This window comes from Hyperolius riggenbachi, chromosome 4 (genome assembly GCF_040937935.1).
Source record: "Hyperolius riggenbachi isolate aHypRig1 chromosome 4, aHypRig1.pri, whole genome shotgun sequence".
Lineage (NCBI taxonomy): Eukaryota > Metazoa > Chordata > Amphibia > Anura > Hyperoliidae > Hyperolius > Hyperolius riggenbachi.
Window position 1 is genome coordinate 338909776 of NC_090649.1, and position 23832 is coordinate 338933607.

At 44.6% G+C, this 23832-nt stretch overlaps 1 protein-coding gene across 4 annotated transcripts in view; it reads right to left on the bottom strand.

Annotated features, from left to right (window-relative positions):
• TIAM2 (TIAM Rac1 associated GEF 2) overlaps positions 1-23832 on the bottom strand; it is a 1035624-nt gene that overhangs the window by 451857 nt on the left and 559935 nt on the right. For all 4 annotated transcript variants that reach the window (XM_068231884.1, XM_068231882.1, XM_068231883.1 and 1 more), the window contains one exon: positions 5891-6055. In XM_068231884.1, coding sequence (XP_068087985.1) covers positions 5891-6055 — 165 coding nt within the window. The remainder of the gene's footprint in view (positions 1-5890; positions 6056-23832) is intronic.

Genomic DNA, 23832 nt, shown 5'->3' on the forward strand with positions numbered 1-23832 from the left:
CATTACATACACAGCCCATTGGGTCAACCTGGTGACCGATGGCAGCAAGCAGGGAGTACGTGGCTGCGCAGCAGACCGACTTGTCACACCTCCACGGCTTGCAGGCAGGCCTCCAGCCACCTCCTCTCCACCTGCTACCACCGCTTCGCTGTCGTCATCCTCCTCCTCCTCCTTGGCTGCTGCCACGATCTCCTCTCCAGCTACACAGCCCCAGCACCCCAGGGCCTATGCTGCATGCCAGGTACGACGGTGTCACGCAGTGTTAGACATGTCTTGCCTGAAAGCGGAGAGTCACACTGGAGCAGCTCTCCTGGCTGCTCTTAACAAACAGGTGGAGCAATGGCTGACCCCGCACAAGCTTGAGATCGGCAACGTGGTGTGTGACAACGGCAGCAATCTGATTGCTGCGTTGAATTTGGGAAAGCTGACACACATACCCTGCATGGCACATGTGCTGAATCTGGTCGTGCAAAGATTTATGTCCAAGTACCCAGGCTTAGAGGATGTCCTGAAGCAGGCCAGGAAGTTGTGTGGGCATTTCAGGCGCTCTTACAAGGCCATGGCACGCTTTGCGGACATTCAGCGTAGAAACAACTTGCTGGTGAGACGCCTGATTCGCGATAGCCCGACTCGCTGGAATTCCACCCTGCTGATGTTCTCTCGCCTGCTAGACCAGGAGAAAGCCGTCACCCACTACCTGTATCATTACAGTACAAGGACACAATCTGGGAGGATGGGGATGGTGTGGCCCAACAACTGGACACTGATGCGAAATGCATGCAGGGTCATGGAGCCCTTTGAGGAGGTGACCAAACTGGTGAGTCGCGATGAGGGCACCATCAGCGACTTGATCCCCTACGCCTACTTCCTGGAGCGTGTTGTGCGTAGAGTGGTGGATACAGCTGTGGAGGAGCGTGAACGAGAAGAGTTACTTCAGCAGGAGTCGTGGGAGCCATTTACACACGAACCCGATGTTCCCACAACACCTGCGGCAGCACAGAGGGGGGAGGAGGAGGAGGAAGAAGAGAAGTCGTGTGGGGAAGGAGAGGAGTCAGACTCTGATGATGGTGATGATGAGGAAGGTGTTTCTGTGGAGGAGGAAGAGGCGGCGGAAGAAGAACAAGTGCGGCAGCCGTCACAGGGGGCTTCTGCTGCTCCACGTTCTCGTGGTATTGTTCGTGGCTGGGGGGAGGAAGAGGAGTTGCGTCCCGTCACTGAGGAAGAGCAAGAGGAGATGGAGAGTATGTCTGCATCCAGCTTTGTGCAGATGTCCTCTTTCATGTTGTCCAGCCTGTTGAGGGACCCCCGTATCAAAAAACTCAAGATGAATGACCTGTACTGGGTGGCCACGCTACTAGACCCTCGGTACAGGCACAAAGTGGCGGACCTCTTAGCAACTCAACAAAAGGCAGAAAGGATGCAGCACTTGCAGAACAAGCTGTCGATGATGCTTTACAATGTATTTAAGGGTGATGTGGCTGCAAAACGCAATCAAGGTACCACTGGCAGTAACCCTCCTCCTCCCAAGTCCATGCAGGCAAAGACAGGACGCTCCAACGATCTCAGGGTGATGTCGGACATGCGGACGTTCTTTAGTCCAACTCCTCGCCATAATCCTTCCGGATCCACCCTCCAACAATTCCTGGAGCGGCAGGTTGCCGACTACCTGGCCTTGAGTGTGGATGTAGACTCTGCGAAAAGCGACGATGAACCCTTGGACTACTGGTTGCACAGGCTTGACCTGTGGCCAGAGCTGTCCCAATTTGCCATACAACTTCTCTCTTGCCCTGCCGCAAGCGTCCTGTCAGAAAGGACCTTCAGTGCAGCTGGAGGCATAGTTACTGAGTAGAGAAGTCGCCTAAGTCACGACAGTGTTCAGTACCTGACCTTTATCAAGATGAATGAGGAATGGATCCCGGAGGGCTACTGCACGACCGAAGACTAAGTCAGTCCCCACACACAGCATCTCTGCCTGCAGGCCGCTTGACTGCCTTCTCCGCCACCACCAACAGGGTCCAGGACTCTAGGCGGATTCCTGAATTTTTAAGGCCGCTGCTAGCAGCGGCCGCTACACTAATTTTTCTGGTGCGTGTACATGCCTGCCTAATTTTTCTGGCTGCACTGCGGGCGGCTGCAACAACAAAACAAAAGGCATGTACATGTGCCCATCCCCCTTCATGATCATTACCTTGCCGCGGTGAAGGGGCTTGCGCATCACAATGAAGCAATGACCGCCGGCTATTTGAGTGTCTCGGGTGGGGGTGGCACACAAAAGATAATAAGGTCATTGCTTCATTGTGGTCAGACCAAATTTGATCAGCTGGACAGTCACTGTTGTTCTATCATTGAGCTACCACAGCCCGGCGACCATATGGGCTTGAAAAACGCCACGGCCTACACTCTGGCCACGGTGCACACCAGTCCAGTACGGCCGTCACTACGCAAACAGCTGTTTGCGCTGCGTTACACAGTGAGTTTGGTGTGTCAGTGTGTAGCAGAACTCTAATTACACTCCCTGATTGATGTATACCCATGCAAGACGTTTTAAAGCACTTTAGGCCTGCAATTTAGCATTCAATGTGATTTCTGCCCTTAAAATGCTGCTTTGCGTCAAATCCAGATTTTTCCCCGGGACTTTGGGCATGTATCCCACTCCGCCATGCCCCCCTCCAGGTGTTAGACCCCTTGAAACATCTTTTCCATCACTTTTGTGGCCAGCATAATTTTTTCTATTTTTGAAAGTTCGCATCCCCATTGAAGTCTATTGCGGTTCGCGAACTTTTCCGCGAACCGAACCTTCCGCGGAAGTTCGCGAACCCGGTACGCGAATCGAAAATCGGAGGTTCGCGACATCTCTAGTGGCAAACTGCAAACAGGACTTCTTATGCTTTTCTGTTAACAATGGCTTTCTTCTTGCCACTCTTCCATAAAGGCCAACTTTGTGCAGTGCATGACTAATAGTTGTCCTATGGACAGATTTCCCACCTGAGCTGTAGATCTCTGCAGCTCGTCCAGAGTCACCATGGGCCTCTTGACTGCATTTCTGATCAGCGCTCTCCTTGTTTGACCTGTGAGTTTAGGTGGCCGGCCTTGTCTTGGTAGGTTTACAGTTGTGCCATACTCCTTCCATTTCTGAATGATCGCTTGAACAGTGCTCCGTGGGATGTTCAAGGCTTTGGAAATCTTTTTGTAGCTTAAGCCTGCTTTAAATGTCTCAATAACCTTATCCCTGACCTGTCTGGTGTGTTCTTTGGACTTCATGGTGTTGTTGCTCCCAATATTCTATTAGACAACCTCTAAGGCTGTCACAGAGCAGCTGTATTTGTACTGACATTAGATTACACACAGGTGCACTCTACTTAGTCATTAGCACTCATCAGGCAATGTCTATGGGCAACTGACTGCACTCAGACCAAAAGGGGCTGAATAATTACGCACACCCCACTTTGCAGTTATTTAGTTGTAAAAAATGTTTGGAATCATGTATGATCCACTTCTCACGTGTACAGCACTTTGTATTGGTCTTTCATGTGAAATTCCAATAAAATTGATTCATGTTTGTGGCAGTGTAGTGCTATAGCTTTTATGCACCAAATTGTACTGATGGTGCTGTAGTAAGCCATCTTGTATGTGAATCTTTTCATTCAGATCTGTATATTGGTTCATTTGAGTCGGGTGGACTTCTTTAACACTTGTTTATCAGGAAACTAACACAGATGGGTCTATGAGTCATATGTTACTTAAAAAGCACCATTATAGGGAGTGCTTGCATATACAGAATTAACTAATCTGACCCAGGATTTAAGACTCTTCATTTATGAACTAATGGTGTAACGAACGGTGTAGCAACACAGATGTCTGATTATGTGTGATCTGCGGAATCACCAATAATACAGACGTTATACCTGATTATGTGGTGATCTGCAGTATCACCAATAATACAAGTATAGCTAGCAACCAATGATGTATGTAGTGCTTGGTGCAACAGTAACAGAATAGTTTAGCTAGACCTCACCAGAGGAGCTGGTGGGTACTATAAAACACTGTAACTGATTAGTTAGCTTAACCTCACCAGAGGAGCTGGTGGGTACTATTAGAACACATTAACTGATAGTTTGGCTTAACCTCACCAGAGGAGCTGGTGGGTACTATTAGAACACAGTAACTGATAGTTTGGCTTAACCTCACCAGAGGAGCTGGTGGGCACCATCAGTAGAGCACCTCACCAGTGACAAGGGCTCACTGGTGAGTAGAGAGGTCAGACAGGCTATGATCAGCAACGAGCGAGCAGGCACAGTACAGAATCGACAGGCAAGAGAATAGTAAGATATCAGGCAGGGTTCAGTAACTGAGTCAGATGGGCAGATGTACAGGAACGATAAGCAAGAGCAGAGTCAGAGGGTAGCAAGAGTCATACACAGAATATCAAATAACAGTATACAATAATCCTAGTCTTGTGTGAAATCCCTGATTTCCTCCCAGATCAAAGCACACCGGATACTATCTAAGGTCTGAGCGCTAGCACATAAGTATTCGCAACAGCAGACAAGTTGCGAGTGAACAGAGAAGGCTTATGAAGCAGAGGAGACCCCACCGCCACGCCCACAACAATCAGCCAATCCGAAACGCCGTGAGTCTCCTCTGACGTCAGCTGACCGGCTGGTCAGCTGACACGCCTCCTCCCTAGACGCCAGAGGCACGGGTGAAGTCCCTGAACAGGAAGGCAAGGCAGCTGCGGAAACACCCTGCTTGTCCGCAGCCGCCATTACTGCGGATGTTACAATGGCCTCTTAGTGTATGAAGTTAAGGGACATTAGGATATTTTTTAGGCTATAATGCATGACTATTGACTTTAGAAATGGGTCGTAAATCTGGTAGTTGTATTGCAGAGTGAATATCTAATTGTGTAGATGGGCGGATGGACATATAAAAGAGGGCCATAAATCTATCAAAAGTATGCTGACTGGAATGTGGCCCATTTGGTGGGGTTCCAGCCATTATCAGTTGTTCGGAGTTGCTGATTGGTAAAAAGGGTTTTTTTCTTCCATACTCCATAGGCTAACATGGGGCTCCATGTTGGTCTATGGGATGAAGAGCTATAAAACCCAGCTTCTATTTCCAGATGACAGAATTATCTCAACTCATAGCTGGGCTGGCCACCTAGATAAGTCTGACTGCGCTTCCCGTCTAAGGAACTTCTAAACTATCGTGCGGGAAGAGTTGCTCTCTAGGAAAGATAGAAGTTACTGCAACCTTGAGCGGGACACCTAGGAAACACAAGGTGATGTGATGTGTTTATAATTCTGATACTTGTTATGTTATGTTATGTTGTTATTCTCTGTCTTCTTTCCAATAACTTGGTATTGTATATCATATTTTGTATCAATAAACCTGTTAACCTTGCTACTTGTCTCTGATTGTGGAGGAATCTAAAAGAACCTGCAATTGCTACCTGTGTAAGTGGTGTCACGTTTTCTGTAGCAATGCAGGCAATAATGTGACAAAATGTGGAAAACTTCAAGGGGGCCGAATACTTTTGCAAGCCACTGTATACATAATATTATACATATGGATTTATAACTTCAACATTTTTCGTGAAAAGGGTCCTTTAAGAGTAATTCATATAAAATAAAATGAATAAAAACAGATTCTATTAAATATGAATGAAACAATATGAAAATAAATAGTTTGATTTACAACAATAAACTTCCTTTATAAACCATATTCAGTTATTTTATATTCTGACACTTTACCCAAATACTCTCTCCTATTATACATGGGCATCAGTATTTTCAAAATATAAATCTCAAATTAACTGCAGCGTACATGCACAAAATAATATGTTTTCAAACTTAAGCATGTGTACTGTATTACCTTCTCAGTTACTTACTTTACATGCCAAATTCAATATGTCTTCCACTCTGTGTTCTGGTCTGAGGTTCACTGTAACATCATGGTTGTCATAAAAATGTATGAATATTGGGATTTCCCAAGAAATTTCCTTCTGTGTGACCTCTGGAATTGAGTTATAAATATTCAACAACTCATCAACATGCTGTTGAGAAAAAAAAAGATGAAGTGCTCTTTAAATATATTCTTTAAATATATATATTTAAATACATTTGTATACATTTCTTTATATCAAATATATTGTCATATAAAATACCCTAGCTGAAGGTGTATTTAAATATAATGGGCCATATCCTATTCAAGGTGATAAGTAGCTTGCAGATGCGAGCTACTTATCACCTTGCCATTGCACGAGGATTACCGGCAAATCCTATTGCCGGTTTCTTTTGCGCTATGGCTGATCGTTAGGGAGCATTACTCAGGTGAAATCCTGAGCGATGCTCCCATGTCATGGGCGATGGGCAGTGAGGTTTTACGCTGTAGTGATGTCCTTCAGCAGCAGGGCATTGCACCCTCGCTTGCCTCCTAAATCCTAACATTTGTATAGTGCTTTTCTCTTGCTGGACCCAAAGCGCTTTAAAACTGCAGCCACTAAAGGCTCGCTCAAGGGGCCACTGTGCAGTGTTAGGAAGTCTTACTGAATAGGTACTAGCCAGAATCTAAACCCTGGTCTCCTATGTCGAAGGCAGAGCCCTTAACCAGTACACTATCGCTTCAAGGGCATTTTCTTTATAATGTGAAAAAATCGCCTAGGAGAAAACTTAGGCGAACAAGTGAATTGGATCGGGCCCACTGTCTATAGGGACAAGTTCCAGCTGGAAGAAATACTGTTAAAACAAACATAACTATGTTCATGCAACCTCAGGTTTATATACAGTACAATTCTGAATACTAGATGAAACGCCAATTTTTAAGACAGTCAAGTAAACTGGGCATGGACTTCACCCCAACGGAATTAGGAAAAGTCCTAGAACTAGCACATATATGTTCAGCTGCAACTTAAAGGGAACCTAAACTGAGAAGCATATAAATGTTTCCTTTTAAACAATACCACTTGCCTTCTTAGTTTAGGTTCCCTTTAAATCTAAGTAACTGCACACAAGGTGTTTTTTAAGATGCTGTTAAAGTGAAACCGAGCCGAAGCTCAGGTTCAAAATCAGATACTTACACCGAAGAGAAGGAAGCCTCAGGAACCTATTGAGGCTTCCCTTGGTGAAGCCCACCCGTTGCTGAGCGTGGCCTCCCTTCACATTAGAGCCTAAAAGCTTCTATTACTGGGTCATGGCCGCGCAGTAGCCGTGCAAGCCTGCCTGCACATGCACAGTAGCATGGAGTCCGCAATCGGCTTTATGTATCTAGATGATCAAAAATTATTATAGGATTAGCATTCCTAAATCACACGTTACATCGGATTGCTTGAACCAATACTACACAGTTGCGTGTGGTCCTGTATTAGTCATGGAGAGAATCCGAAGACATAACAACAAAAGTTGTTTAGGTGATACCTTTAATGTCTAACTGTACAAGATTTCTTCTTCAGGCATGTTTCAGAAGTGGATGAGAACCATATCCAGTTCTGAAACATGCCTGAAGAAGAAACTTAAAGTTTTGAAAGCTTGCAAAGAAATCTTGCAGTTAGTCATTAAAGGTATCACTTAAACAACTTTTGTTGTTATGTTTTCTAATACTGCACAGTAGCACATAAACATTCAACCAAAGAAAAGGCCTCCAGGGAGGACCTCTAAAAGAAACTTAATTTATATTAAAAGCACATACAGTAAAGCAAAGAGCAAAATAGATGTAGCTATTTAGGGACAAAACTACAAATCGTGGAGCCCCAAGCAAAACGTTGATGCCCACGATGTTCACCTCCCCATCTGCAAGGGGTTATATAACACCAAAGAAAGACGTCCCGCTACACCATGGATGGGTATGAAAAGTTTCTTCAAATTTATTAGCACATCAGAGGGTACATAAAAGGCTGACGTGTATCGGAGCTCTGAAAGACTCCTTAATCATAGCCAATGTGAACAAGTTCATCACAAGTTTAAGTAGTCAAGTGCCAGCCCCCAATATGCATGGCCTTTCCTCTTAAAGTAACATAGACAATATACTGTACACATAAAATGGCAAAGGCCAGTATACAAACATATAATAATGGAACATTAAAAAAACCAATGATGGTATGGTCAAGCATCAAGATAAATGCACAAATTGAGAACATACATGTTAAATGAGATAAAGTGAAGAAGGAGGAGGGGAGGGAAAAAGGGGATAGAGGGAGGAAAATAGGGACAAGAATGGAGAGGAGGGCTAACAGACTTGTATATATGAAAGGGTCAAACCCTCACATCGTAAGTTAGACTGATATCCATTCTTGAGTTTAGCCCTGTAGGTGTCCATGTGCCTAACCTCCATATCCACAAGGCTTCCCGTTTTAGTAAAATCCGATGTAGATCACCCCCTCTAGGTGAGTGAACCACTATCTATACCCTGAAAAGTGAAACTACCCATATCCCCCCAGTGCTCCTTCAGAAAATGTTTGGATACACTAGAGACCTGAGTAATGTAGGCCTCATTTCTAATACACCTGGCTGCCCCATTAAAATGTTCTGAGATGCGTTGTCTTAAGGGGCGAGTGGTACATCCCACGTACTGTAGTCCACAAGCAACACAGGCAATAAGATAAACAACATTTCTAGAATTGCAATTAATGCATTGTTCCATTTCAAATCTCTTACCTGTAGAGATAGAAATGATCTCACGTGTCTGGTTATGGACACAACAGTACCTGCAGGTATTATATCCACACCTAAACGAACCCTTACATATCAACCACGTTGGGACAGGTTTGGGAGAACTGGAGAAGAGATTTGGAGAGAGACGGGTCCCCAAAGTAGGGGCACGTCGTGCAGAAAAGGCACAGCCTTCCTCTAGGACCTTATGAAGCTTGGGGTCTGAGTTCAGGACTGGTAAATATTTTTTTATTATATTAATTACCTTATTATACTCCAAGCTATAAGGAGTTGTAAAGGTTAATCTTCTATTACGCCCAGTTCTGTGCCCAGTGTCCAAACTAAGCAGGTCTCGACGATTCTTTTTCAGTACCTGCTGTCTAGCCACTTTGATCAATTGGCTCTTATACCCTCGCCCCCGGAGTCTCACCTCCACCAAATCCGACTCCTGCCCCAAAGCGCTGGAGTTCGAACAATTAAGGGCTGCCCTGACCATCTCGCCATAAGGGATCGCCCTCAAAGTATGGCTCGGATGACAACTGGAAGCTAAAAGAAGTGAGTTTCCGGCGCATGCTTTTCTGAAAGTCTTAGTAATAATCCTGCCCGTCACCTCAGAGCTACATAAAGTTAAGTCCAAATAGTCAATCTCAAAGGGACTCTGACACATGGTATAAGAAAAGATTGAGACAATTGTTATTACAGTATGTCAAGAAATCAGGCAAAATGTCTGGGGGACCCCCCCATATCAACAGCAGATCATCTATATACCTCCCATACCAAAAAATATGATTAGTAAAGGGGTTCTCCTCCCCAAAGATGCGGAGGTCCTCCCACCATCCCATGAACAAATTCGCCAAGGATGGGGAAAACTTGGCTCCCATCGAAGCTCCGCATCTTTGGAGATAGAAAACCCCGTCAAACAAGAAATAGTTGTGGGTCAGCAGATGATCCACTGCCAACATGAGGAGGTCCCTAGTGGCAGTAGAGAAAGAGCCATATCTTTGAATATGAAAATCCAATGCTTTGAGGGCGAGATCATGGGGGATAGAAGAATAGAGTGTGGCCACATCCATCGTGACCCGTGTGTACTGGCTAGACCACTCTAAAGGCTCCAGGCTATTAAGTAAATGTGTTGTATCCCGTAGAAAGCCGGGTAAACGTTGTACCAATGGCTGGAGACAACCATCCACCCACTGGCCCAGACGTTCCCCCAAGGAGCCAATGCACGCAAGTATGGGGCGGCCCCTGGGGGGAACATCCGGTTTGTGCACCTTCGGGAGGTGATGGAAAATGGGGACTACCAGTGTATCCACCATAAAATAGTCCCTATCCTTCTCCGAAAACATCCCCACCGAGTGATCCAGATTTAATAATTTTTTGAGTTCCACCTGGAACCGATGAGTGGGATCTCTTGGAAGGATCTGGTAAGTATTGGTGTCCCCCAACTGTCGCAGGGCTTCGGCCCTATACACAGATGAATCCAGGAAGACCACAGCCCCTCCTTTATCTGCATTGCGGATTACAATCGAATCATTGCTTTGGAGGGACTGAAGCGCATCCCGTTCCCGTCTGGTAAGGTCCAAGCTTGCTCTAGTTGTCCTTTGCAACTGGGCTAGCTCACTTTCCACTAGATCCTGAAAGGTGTCGACTAGATCCGAAAGGGGGGAACCTCCCCAGGCACCGAGGCAGCGCATGGCCCCACACCTGTCCCCAGGCCGCACTCCACCTCCCCAGCTTTCTCCATCTTTAGGAAATGTTTCCTCACCATTAGATTCCTAATAAATGTATTGATGTCCAGCATAGTGCCAAAGACATTAACATGGCATGACGGTGAGAAAGAAAGACCCCTGGAAAGCAAGGAAAGCTGCATGTCGGAAAGCTGAACACTGGAAAGATAAATAAAATTAGAATGGGTATCTCGACATCTCAATTTCCTATGTTTTCGACCCGCCCTCCTCCTGCGCCTCCTTTTTTGTAGTATTTGTGTTTCCGATGTTTCTTCTTGGGGTTCTGATAATAAGATGTGGGTATTGTGGGGGTGGCAACTTGTGCCTGTCCGTGCTGGTCCCCCCCCCCCTTTTTTTGGGGTGCCAGCAAAGACTGACTTAACCAACCCCTCCTTTCCCTCTGAAGTATCTGAAAAGGAACCTGAGCTGTCCGCTGAACTAAACCTGACTCGCTTGGTGTGTCTAGGTTTACGCAATATAGGCTTAGGAGACCTGTGCATGGTCTCCCGCCTGCCCCACTCATACACTACATTGCTCTTATAATCACCCAAGTCCCTGAGGAATTTAACCCGTTTAGTATTGGTTACAATGCTTTCCAACTTAGCAATATTCTCCTTCATTATGTTGTTAAACTCATCAAAGGGTTCAAGAGTGGAAAATTTCAGCAAGCTTTTTTTCTTGATATGAAATTATCAATTTCATGAGTCGGATGGAACAGTCGGTGAGGACTTGATTCCATTCAATCACGAATTGATTTGAATAGACGGTGGTTGGTATTTTTTTAATACGTAAGCCTCTCGGGATCATACCCTCTGAGACATAATGTTTAAGAGTGGTAGTATCCCACCACAGTCATACCTCTTTCTCTAATAAACATTCAAGATTAGTAAAGGAAGATTGCATATTAAGAGAAGAGTCAGAACCAAGAAAACCAGGTTGCGTAGCAAAGACAGATATATACTTATTCATTCTATCAGGATTAGACAACAGTTCCCCTATGATGTCCATAGTATAATCTATACTTAGTTGTTCCAAATCCTGTGTATCACTTACAACAGGATTGGGGATATTAGGGTTATATAACGTCAGGGGCATCTAAACCCATAGGCATTCCAGGCAGTGGCTTGGAACTGAGGCTGGGAGCACACTTGTCGGTCAGTTTTCTGTGTGCATTTTTCTGTATGTGTTTTCTGCACACAAGGGGCTTGATTCACTAAACCGGGATAACTCAAATATCACACCTTATCAAAGATATCACACCTTATCAAAGTAACACACCTTAACAGAGTAGCATAGCAAGCGCTACAAACCCGCAGGGGCTCAGGGCAGGACGAGTGCCATTGCCATTAGCAGCGTAAGTTCGTAGCACTCGCTATGCTACTCTAATAAGGCGTGTTAACAGAAGCTAATGCAATTGATCGAGGAAATGCCTGCACTGCTTCACTGCTGTCTGTTTTTATCTGCATGGGGAAAACACATTCAAGAGTGCACTAAGCAATTTGTTTAACATTGGTACTCAGTTTTCCTGTGCAGAAAACACACAGACAAGTGAGGAAAGGACAGCATAGTGAGATCAAGGGCCAGGAGTAGCAGCTGAGACAGATATGTGCCCCAGTGAGTATCTGTGGCCTGCATAGTGACTTGCTGTGAGTGTAGCAGCATGTCTGTGTTCTTATGAGAGCTTTGTCACCTGTGGAAGTCCTCTTGTATAGCACTTTCCTTCTGCAGCACTTTACAGTACATAGTTATGTTCCAGACTGTCCTCAGAGAAGTTCACAGTCTAATCCCTACCAAAGTTCCAGTTTTGGGGGAAGCCAATTGACTTCTTAGTATATTTTTGGATGTAGGAAAATATGAAGTGCCTGAATGAAATCTGGGGTAAGATAGAAACTCCATGCAGATTTTTCCCTGACCAATGTTCTAACCTAGGACTCAGAACTAGAAGAAGCCAGCACCATCTTTTATTTAGAAATCGTCACAATTAGCACAACGTTCGGAGCTCCTGCTCCTTTATCAATTTAGTGACAATGTGACACATAAAGTACATTCAAACCATTTATATACCCCATTTATATATAATGGTTTGAATGTACTTTATGTGTCAGGCTGTCACTAACTTGATAGCAGAAGCTCCGAAACGTCACCCTTATTGTGACGGAATAAAAAAATTCTATGAGCTATAAATACAGATGGTGTTGGCTTTCTTCTTCTTCTGATGCTACTGGATTGGTGATCCAAGTGTTGAGCACATCGTAGTTTCATTAGACAGTGTGCATTTCTACAAGCTTCTACTAGGACTCAGAACTATAATACAATAGTGCTATCCACTATGCCTCTATTCCACTCATATCGATCTCATATCTATCTGCTCACCCATGTCATCAATTCTGACCCTCTACTATCCTTCCTCCTTCCATTCTACTTCTCTTATCTTGTCTCACTTACACTACCAACACACTGTGCTTACCTCCAGAATGGGATATGAATTAAACTAAACTATTGTACCATCTCACTATTTTAGCCCTTCAATTTCATGATATACGCATTCAATTTCTATCCTAACATTCCTATCTTATATGGTATATGCAAATATGTTACCTAGGCGGCAACATATTTGCATATCCCATAATGTTTGCGAAAAAGTATTCTGAAATGAAAACTGTCTTGCTTGATAATCTGATCCTGCAATGTGAAGGACATGATACCTTAAACTGTTCTGTGGGGACATGATGTTGGGACTTGTAGTGTGGGTGCTGTTTTTATTTGGGGTGCAGAGTGGCAACATATGCTATATGGCATACAGAGCTGGATCATCCACAAGGCAAACCTAGGCAGCTGCCTAGGGTCTGGAGAGAGTCTAGGGGCCTGATGGATGCAAGCTCCCACTAAATCTAACAAAATAAGCCAGGTGACCATCAGTGGAGGGCTAAAAGTGTTATCTTGCCTAGGGCCACATCATTTTATAGTAATCCTTTTGTGATAGCTTACGGTTTATATCAGATGCAAAGTGTTCTATAGTGTGTGTGAGTGTGTGTGTGTGTGTGTGTGTGTGAGAGTGTGTGTGTGTGTGTGTGTGTGTGTGTGTGTGGGGTGGGGGGGGTTGAAACAGGATTTCTTGCCTGGAGTGACAAAAAGGCTAGAAACACACCTGTATAATGTATGGCCGGCATAACCCCCAGTGTGTCAGTACAGCAATTGCTCTTAGAGATATCGACAAGTGATCTGCAACAAATGTTCCGGCAACAATAGCAGAGTATATGTACAAGTCTTTAGAATAGAATACTCTATTTTGTTGGTTATGCTGCTTAACTCTTGGAGGGACAATGCAAGCAGACAATGGCATTCCTATCAATAAGGTAAATGTCTCTTCAGTAGTGGTGGAAGTTTCAGGTGTTATTCTAAGTGTTGCTTGCAAAAGATTTTTTTTTAGATCGAGGTAAATAATGTTTAAACTATGATCCATATTTTGTGGGATGGAAAGCTGGGTAACAAATTATGAAGAGCCATAAGGATTATGATGATAAAAATATCAAATCATTCATACCTGTTCACCTCTACAATGTTCAAGTACCAATCCTGTATGTATTTTATACTGATACAATAGGCTAGGGGGTATTCATCAGATTGCATAAACATATTTGCACACATAAATTATTAGGTACAAAGTACAACAAATAATTTATTTCATGTCTCGATTTCTTTCACTTATTTTAACATGATACATGAAGCAAAAGTTGAAGGCCATCAACATATTCTTTAATAGTATTATGAAAGGAATATTTTGCTTTCTGCAAAACAAGATCCACTAAACACTCATTGAGATGTACTCAGCATTTCTCTTCTACAAGAAAATCTACATTTTAATTAAATCTACCCACACACGCATAGTTACTTAATAACACTGATAATACTGGAGGAGGGGAACGGAGGCATAGAAGCAGAAGGAAGTCAACAGCAATAGCTGCCAATGATGAACATAATTTTGTCACAAGAAAAACCTACAATGAATGCTTATCTACAAACATTTTAAAATTGAATGTTACACCAACAGAGTGTATTTGTAGTTGCAAAAGCAGCACAACTAAGTAAAATAAATCAAATATAATTGAACATTTTCTTCAACAAAAGGAGCAAACATCTGAACTAAAAATAAAATATGGCATAAAATGTATTATAGTATGGCCAGTTGTCTGTTATTTTTGGTCAGTATCAAATATTAGGATGACTATTTTTGGTCAAGGACTAACTACAATGGTGTGAAAAAGTATTTTCTACCTTGTTATTTTTCTGATACTAAGAATTGTTTACATTATATATTTGTTATGTATTTATATTGTGGACATCCTCTGCAGCACTTTACAGTTCACATAATTATGTAATGAACTGGCCCTTAAATTAGATCACAGTCTAATCCCTATCATAGACATAGTATACTGTCCCTATCATAGTCAAAGGTCAATTGTTTTGGGGGTAAAGGCAGTTCACTTACCAGTATGTTTTTGGGATGTGGGAGGAAGTACCCAGAAGAAACCCAAGCAATAATGGGGAGAACACAAAAAAAACTTGTTAAAGCGATAGATGTTTTGCACTCTAACTATGTAAAAGCTGTTTACACTGTTCTCCACAATAGCCTGATGCAGAAGCTGAGGATATAGGGCCTAGGAGAAAATGTGTGTATGTGGATAGCGAACTGCTTAAAGGACTTACGAGCCCAAAATGTCTAAAAAAGCAAAGTACCTGTAAGCTGTTTAAATGCACGGAGGACGCCGTCCGCGCCCTCCGTGCAGTTCCGCCGGGTCCCCTTCCTGAGATCGCCCCCCGCGCCGACCCCGACCCCCCAGGCCGGGTCGGGCTCTCGTGCCGCTCTCAATATGGCCGCTTCCATTGGCCGCGGCTGCGCAGTCCGCCTGGCCGCGAGTGCGGCTGCGCAGCTCTACGGCCAACCCCCCGAACCACGCACTGTAGCGTGGATCGGAGGGGTTGGCCGTAGAGCTGCGCAGCCGCACTCGCGGCCAGGCGGACTGCGCAGCCGCGGCCAATGGAAGCGGCCATATTGAGAGCGGCACGAGAGCCCGACCCGGCCTGGGGGGTCGGGGTCGGCGCGGGGGGCGATCTCAGGAAGGGGACCCGGCGGAACTGCACGGAGGGCGCGGACGGCGTCCTCCGTGCATTTAAACAGCTTACAGGTACTTTGCTTTTTTAGACATTTTGGGCTCGTAAGTCCTTTAAAAGATAGAAGAGTGGCAGAAGAGTGGTGGTAAATGGGTCATATACAGATTGGGAAACTGTTAGCAGTGGGGTCCGCAAGGTCCAATCATTTTCAACCTATTATCAATAATCTAGCTGATGGAATACAGAGTAATGTTGCCATCTTTGCAGATGATACAAAATTATGCAGAATTATAACCACTAAGCTGGATTGTGACTTTGTTTTTCAACAGGATCTCAACAGCATGGCTATATGGGCAGACAGATGGCATATTCAATTTAATGTAGATAAATGTAAGGTCATTCACTTTGGATGTGCCAATGGTACAGCAACATATACGATAAATGGCTTACAGGTTGGAACACCATACTTGGAGAAGGACTTGGGAATACTGGTTGATAACAAGTTACACACCCATATTCAATGCCAAGCAACAGCAGCAAAAGTAAATACAATTCTGGGATGCATAAAGTGGCAAATAAAATCCTGAGTTGCTAGTATACTACTCCCTCTGTATAAATCACTTCTAAGGCTACATCAGGAGAATGGAATTCAGTTTTGGGCACCACATTATAGGAAATAGGAAAGACATTAACATACTAGAACATGCACAAAGTCAGGCAACTAAATTCATTAGTGGGGTAGAAGGTCTCTCTTACCAAGAAAGGTTGGACAAACTGGGTTTATTTACCTTGCAAAAAGACGGCTAAGGGGTGACCTGATTAACATGTATAAATACATCAGAGGGCATTAGAAAAGCATGGCAGATTAACTGTTTGTCCCTAGGCTTCTACAAAGGACAAGGGGACATGATCTGCATATGGAGGAAAAAATGTTTTGCCATCTAACAGGAAGTAGTTATGACAAATTCTATATCTGCATGTAAAGGGGGTTTCGATGCTTTCCTTGCATTAACCTGCCTAGCGTTCTGGATGAGCTGAGCTCGTCCAGAATAAACTAGCTGGAAATGTTTATGACGAGCTCAGCTCGTCATGCAGTGCTGTCAATCACCGATGCTGTCTGCGACGCATCCGCCACCTCCAGGCTGCTCTGCGGGCTGCTGCGGCTCCCTCCTTCTCCCTCCTCGCTCTGCCGGCTGCTGGGGGTCCCTCTGTCTCCTTCCTGGGCTCTATCTGTGCAGTTTGCGGTGCATCCGATGCCTCCAGGCTGCTCAGCAGGCTCCCTCCTTCTTCCCACTCGCTCTGATGGCTGCTGGGGGTCCCCCTGTCTCCCTCCCGGGCTCCCATTAGGCTCTCCTCCGGGCTGATCGCTGGGCAGGCAAGATGGCCCTGCCCAGCCACTTCCTCTGTGCCCAGCACTTCCTCTGATGCCCCCCAGTGGCCGTCGCATACATTGCATAATTGGATTACATCAGTACACAAAGCTAATTGTAATCCAATCATGCCAAAGTAATTCAAAGATGTTTAGTAAACACCTGTGCACACTCAATAAAAGGGCAGACCCCTTACAGATCTTCCTCTTTCAGAGTCCCCAGTGTTCATTAGCTTAGTCTGCTTTTCAGCTCTGCTCTTGCGATTTCTGTGAGTGATTTCTGCCTTTCCAGCCTTTTCCAGTCTTTGCTACATACATATTGCAGTTATATTAGTCTTTTTCAAGACGCTGTGGTCCCTGTGTGTTTGCATTTGCTGGATTTTTATTTTATTTTTTTTTCCTGTCACTGACCTTTGACCCCCATATCCTGCTTTGGGGTCATGACTTCGTCTTCCCGGAGGCGTTTGTGTGACCAGGAGCTGCTGGATGTCCTGGAGGGAAGCGAGGAGTGAGGAGTCTACGGACAGCGAGGTTCCCAGTGACCTGTCTTTGGAGTCAGAGAGCAGGGGGTGAAACCGAGGAGCCAGTGAGTGTCGCACGCACTTGGTGTGAGCTGGAGAGCCCCACTCAAGCTCCGCCACCCAGGCTCCCTTTCACAGGGGCACCTGTGCACAAGATCGCATGCGACCACACTCCACTGTCCTACCTGGAGCTGTTTCTTACTGATGAGGTCATCCGGAAGATCGTGGAGGAGACCAATCGGTATGCAGCGCAGCAGCAGGAAGGTGCTTCTCTACCCAGGTTCTCTCTGAGCCGGAAGTGGGAACCCGTCACATGTGATGATATCTGGGTGTTCCTGGGCCTCATCATCCTCCAGGGAGTTGTCGGTAAGCCGCTGCAGAATTGGTACTGGACCACGAACAAGATCCTCAGTACCCCTTTCTTTGGATCCGTTATGACCGAGCCCCGCTTCACCCTCATCATGAAGTACCTTCACTTCAGCAACAATGATGAGGTTGATGAGGCTTCCCACCCCGCTCCCAAGCTGAAGAGCATTTGGGAGATTTATCAGCTGATTGTTGCTAATTTCAAGGCTGTGTACATTCCGGACAGAGACATCACCGTGGACGAGAGCCTCATGGCGTACAAGGGGAGACTGAGCTGGGTGCAATTTATTGCATCCAAAAGGGCACGCTTTGGGGTGAAGTCCTTTATGCTGTGTAAGGCCAAGACCGGATACATATGGAACTCTGTGATATACACAGGTAAAGGCACAAAGTTTGCACCTCAGTACAGGGAGTTTGGGTGTGCTACCTCCTCTGTACTAACTGTTATTGATCCTTTGCTGGATCAGGGGTACTGCCTTACAACGGACAATTTTTATAGCTCCCCGGAACTATTTGACCACCTGATCCAACACAAGACATATGCATATGGTACGGTGAGGGCTAACCGTCGCCATATGCCATCGGCCTTTACTGCCAGGAAGCTGAAGAAGGGGGAGGTTGTTGGCAGGCAGAAGGGCAAAATTATGGCTCTGAGGTGGAGGGACAAGCGGGATATGTCCATCCTCAGTACTGTGCACAATGCAGAGACTGTCCGCACCACTACCAGGAGTCGACAGGAGGTTGAGAAGCCCAAAGCCATGTTGGATTACAACAAAACGATGGGGAGTGTGGAACGGGCTGATGGAGCAATGTCTTTTTATCCGGCTGTCCGCAAACAGCAGCGGAAATACTACAAAAAAAATGTCCGCCACCTGCTGGAACAGTGTTTATGGAACTCTTATGTGCTATACAAAGAAAAGAGCAACAGTCCTGTACCCCACCACGACTTTATCTGGAAGCTTACAGAAGCCATCTGTGTGAAGCATCCCCCACCAACTAGACCGGGGCGCAGGGCGTCATACGTTGTGGACCCGGCACGACTTTCTGGACGCCACTTTCCTGAACATTTGCCACCAACCGCACTGAAACAAGCCCCTACAAGGAGGTGCGTGGTCTGCTGCAATAAAAAGGGCAAAGACGGCAAAAAAATTCGAAAGGAGACCCGTGTCTATTGCCCGGACTGTGATGTAGCACTTTGTGCAATACCATGCTTCAAAGTGTATCATACAAAGGAGGTGTTTTAGGAGTATCTGTACTGTATGTTGTATTTCTTCATTAAATATTTATTTCTGCTTATTTCTGCATATTTCTGCATTGATTAAAAATGCAAGCTATTTCTGTTTGTCATTAATACATTTTATTTTATTTTTGACAAGAATTTGTGGTTGACACTTTTATTATACTCATAATGTATACTAAACTCTTGCTTGACTCATTTTGGTAAGTTACAGGAAAAAGGTTCTGAAAATTAATAGTACCACTTTTTGCACGGAAATCCTGGGGAATCAGAACGCCAAGGTGGTTAAAGGACACCCGCGGCTATAATTACTAACTAATTCCAGGGATTTTATCTGACATCCTACTTAAAGTGGATCTGAGATAAACTTTTACTCATTGCATAATTGTGTTCCTTTCATATAGTTTATGGGGAATTTCTCAAGCCAAATACTTTTCTTTGTTTTGTTTTAATACTCTAATTCCCTATAAACTAAACAAGCCTCGCCCACAGCTTTTCAGAGAGCCTTAGCTCTCAGTCCCAGGTAGCAAGGGCTTATGGGAACTCAGTCTGGGCAGGAGGAGGAGAAAGTTACTAGCCAGAGATTTCAGAGGCAGAGGGGAGGAGGGAGGAGGAGGGGGGAGTGAAATTTTCCACAGGCTGAGGGCTGGAGATGCTATCAGCTTGCCTCAGTGTAGTGTGACAAACAGAACACGGCTGCCCTCATTGTATCACAGCAATAAATAAGCATACACTTTTGAAGCTGTTTGCAGTTCGATTTGCTGTATAAACTGTCTAAATTTAGATAAGATATATAGACAAGTTACGTGTTATAGTTACTTTTTCATCTCGGATCCGCTTTAAAGGAACACTATCGATTACATGTTTTTTTTAAATTGAGATGAGAATAGTTTGGGAAGTGCTGCTAAGTAGTGGTGTATACATTTGAAAACTTATCTCTTTATTTACTGTTCCTTTCACACATCACTGATGCCAAATCTGATGGACCAGTGAACCATGAGGGGAGAGATATTTCCTCACACTACATCCGTTAATCCTGTGTGTGAGCTAAGTCTCACTAGGTGAACTGCAGCTGCCTGTGTCTCTTTGAATGAGTTGTCTGCATGGAGAGCAGAGGAAATTGTATCTTGTTTGTAATTGTGTGTGAAACCTGACACCAGAGGCTTTTCATATAACTCTGTAGTCTGTCATGCAAAGAACAGCACTGGCCCTGTAAAACTAAAGCACATGCACACACCTTTGCAAATGAATCATCCCAATTCAGCTAAAATCTACACACCATGAGTTAAAGGTTTTGCATCTGATATTTAATATGAAAAGTAGGAAAATGTTTACACAGCTACTTAGACATTATTTGTACATTGTCATTTTAAAATACTTGGTTATTGATAGTATTCCTTTAAGTTGTGAAGGAATTTTCTCCCTTAAAGGTTAATTGGTCCCAGCTTTGTAAGGTTTTTATGTCCTTCCCCTAGATCTAATGGGATATGTGAGGGTGCAGGAGAGAAATGTACTTAATGCTTACTTACTTCTTTTTTTATTTTTTTCTGGTTTGACTTTTTTCAACCAAACTAACTATATGAAAGTATGTATCCAAATAGTGTACTGGACTAGATATTTAGATTGAAAGCATGAGAATACATAAAGGAAGATCTTGTTGGTAGAATAGATCCTAGTACACAAAACAGTCTAATAACATGGGTATTCTTATATTCGCTTGTTCCAGTTGCCAAGAAGGGCCAGTGATGGCAATGCCCTCACCAGTTCAGCAGTTGAAGCAGTTAAGAGCCCCCCAGATCGTTTTCCACCTTCGATCTCAAGGTCTCCAAGCTTAAACTTGGCACAACACTTTGTTACAGTTCAGTACGATGGGCAATTTTAACTCAAGATTTCCTAGATTTCTTCTATAAAAACAAGAACATGATAGGTTCTACACTTGAAAGTTCCACACTTTTTTTCTGTGCACTGTGCGCCACATATCCCCTCTGACATTATTCTCCAGGTCCAGATCATGTGATCAGGACCCAGAGTAAGATGTCAGAGTAACAGCACCGCTGGGTGGTGAAGGAGGAAAGCCAATCTTGCATCCAGATCAGTATAGTCGGCTATCTAAACAAGATAACCTGTGCAGGGCAGTTAAAAGTCTATCCACTGTGACTAAACTATATTCAGATTTTGGGAAATTGGTCCGGCTGAGAACATTTTAGTACCCACATTATAGGTAACACCTGCAATACGAATGAAAATATACACTTCATTTGACATTTTCCTTAAAATGTCCAGCATTTCTGCCACTTCTGCACGTGTGTGCCCACACGTGCACGTACTCACAAGTGCATGCGCACGTGTACGTGCACATTAAAGGAATCATCTTTCTTTTTTTTTAAAAAAGATCTACTTACCTAGGACTTCCTCCAGCCCCTGGCAGCTTGTGTGTCCGCTCTCAGAGGGTCACCCGGGGTCCACTCCTTAGAGCGCGTGGCTGTGCCACTCGTGGTCATGCTCCCGTCAATGGCAGCGTTCTGCACAGGCACAGAAGTACTGCTTCTGGCGACAGAGATGCTTTTTAAAAACAAAAACCCTGGATTCTTCCTTTAAGGCAGAGATGCAATTTACGGGTCTCCGTCGGTCTTTGCGTTTTAACGTAAATCTTTCTTCATAAAAGTTTGTTTGCAGTGGCATGTACTGTATGCGAATGTGCGCGTCATGTGGAAAAAAGCAGAAAGCTGTACGAAAGCAAAACACGAATGAACGGTCGTGACGCAGGTTTACTTCAATAGCCTGTAGAAATGTGCACGTTTTGTCGTCTGCAGGCCTGTGTGACTTGAAAATGAGCTGAAAAACGCAAATGAAAAATGCAAATGAACAGTCTCGATTGCTGGTTTTCTGCGCAAGACTTCTGACTTTAACCAGTTGCCAACCGCCCACTACCTATGGGCATCGGCAAAGTGGCACGCCCAGGACCGCCTAACGTCCATAGGCGTGGGGTCTTGGACGAGGGGATTGCAGGCGATCGTGTGCGCGCATGCGCGTGCAATAGCCGGCATTAGGCTCTGCCCACCCGCGACGTCTACCCGCCGGCCAATTAGCAGCGCCGGTGGGTTGTTAACCCCCGATCTGCCACATAGAAAGCGTATAATACGCTTTGTAATGTATACAAAGCATATTATACAGGCTGCCTCCTGCCCCAGCACCCCTCAGACCCCCCCTGATCCCCCCTCAGACCCCTGTTTGCACCGAATCACCACCCTAATCACCCATCAATCACTCCCTGTCACTATCTGTCAACCCTATTTTTTTAGATTAGTTCCTAAACTGCCCCCCTGGGGACTCCTGATCACCCCCCCCACACACACCCTCAGATCCTCCCCAGACCCCCCCCCCCCCCCCCGTGAACTGTATACATCTAACCTCCCCTGTAATCACCCACTGATCACCTGTCAATCACCCATCAATCACCCCCTGTCACCACCTGTCGCTGCCACCCATCAGCTAAGACCCTAACCTGCCTCAGAGGTGCCGAGTGTTGTTTGTTTTGCTAGATGCTGTAACTCCTTTTTCTAGGAAGCGGGCACTGACCCGTGAAACGCGTTGCTTTGTTTTATCTGGAGTTCATAAATAAATAGACTGAATGTACAGTCGTGTTGTGTCTGCTTGGAGGAGGTAAAGTCACCACTGCCTCCTCTAATGACCAAATTTTTGACTTTTAAGTTTATTTAAAACCCCTTTTATCCTTTTGGCGCCTCTGTTCTCTCCTATATAATATTGTATCCACCCTGGGTGGAGGGTTGCGACCCTTTTCTACTATCTACAGAGAGTGACTTCTTATTCCTGAGTGGGGTCAGGATAATCTCCCCACCTGCCTTTTCAGTGGTTGCCTATTGGTGACCCATGCTTGTGAGTATAACAACTATTACTCTTTGTCATTATCCCCTTTGTCAATACATACTACACTATTGGGGCTCTTGGTGTTCCTCTGTTTATCTCGTTGTCATCAAAATTTGCAGATGCTTATACCCCTGAACAGTCATTTTGAGGCATTTGGTTTCTAGACTACTCCTCACGGTTTAGGGCCCCTAAAATGCCAGGGCAGTATAGGAACCACACAAGTGACCCCATTTTAGAAAGAAGACACCCCAATGTATTCTGTTAGGTGTATGGTGAGTTCATAGAAAATTTTATTTTTTGTCACATGTTAGTGGAAAATGACACTTTGTAAAAAAATAAAATAAAATCAATTTCCGCTAACTTTTGACAAAAAATAAAATCTTTTATGAACTCACCATACTCCTAACCGAATACCTTGGGGTGTCTTCTTTCTAAAATGGGGTCACTTGTGGGGTTCCTACACTGCCCTGGCATTTTAGGGGCTAAACCGTGAAGAGTAGTCTAGAAACCAAATGCCTCAAAATGACCTGTGAAATCCTAAAAGTACTCATAGGGCGTTAGGCCCCTTAGCGCACCTAGGTTGCAAAAAAGTGTCACACATGTGGTATCGCCGTACTCAGGAGAAGTAGTATAATGTGTTTTGGGGTGTATTTTACACATACTCATGCTGGGTGGGAGAAATATCTCTGTAAATGGACAATTGTGTGTAAAAAAAAAAAAAAAATCTCATTTACAGAGATATTTCTTCCACCCAGCATGGGTATGTGTAAAAATACACCCCAAAACACATTATACTACTTCTCCTGAGTATGGCGATACCACATGTGTGACCCCTTTTTGCAGCCCAGGTGCGGTAAGGGGCCCAACGTCCTATGAGCACCTTTAGGCTTTACAGGGGTGCTTACAATTTAGCACCCCCAAAATGCCAGGACAGTAAACACAACCCACAAATGACCCCATTTTGGAA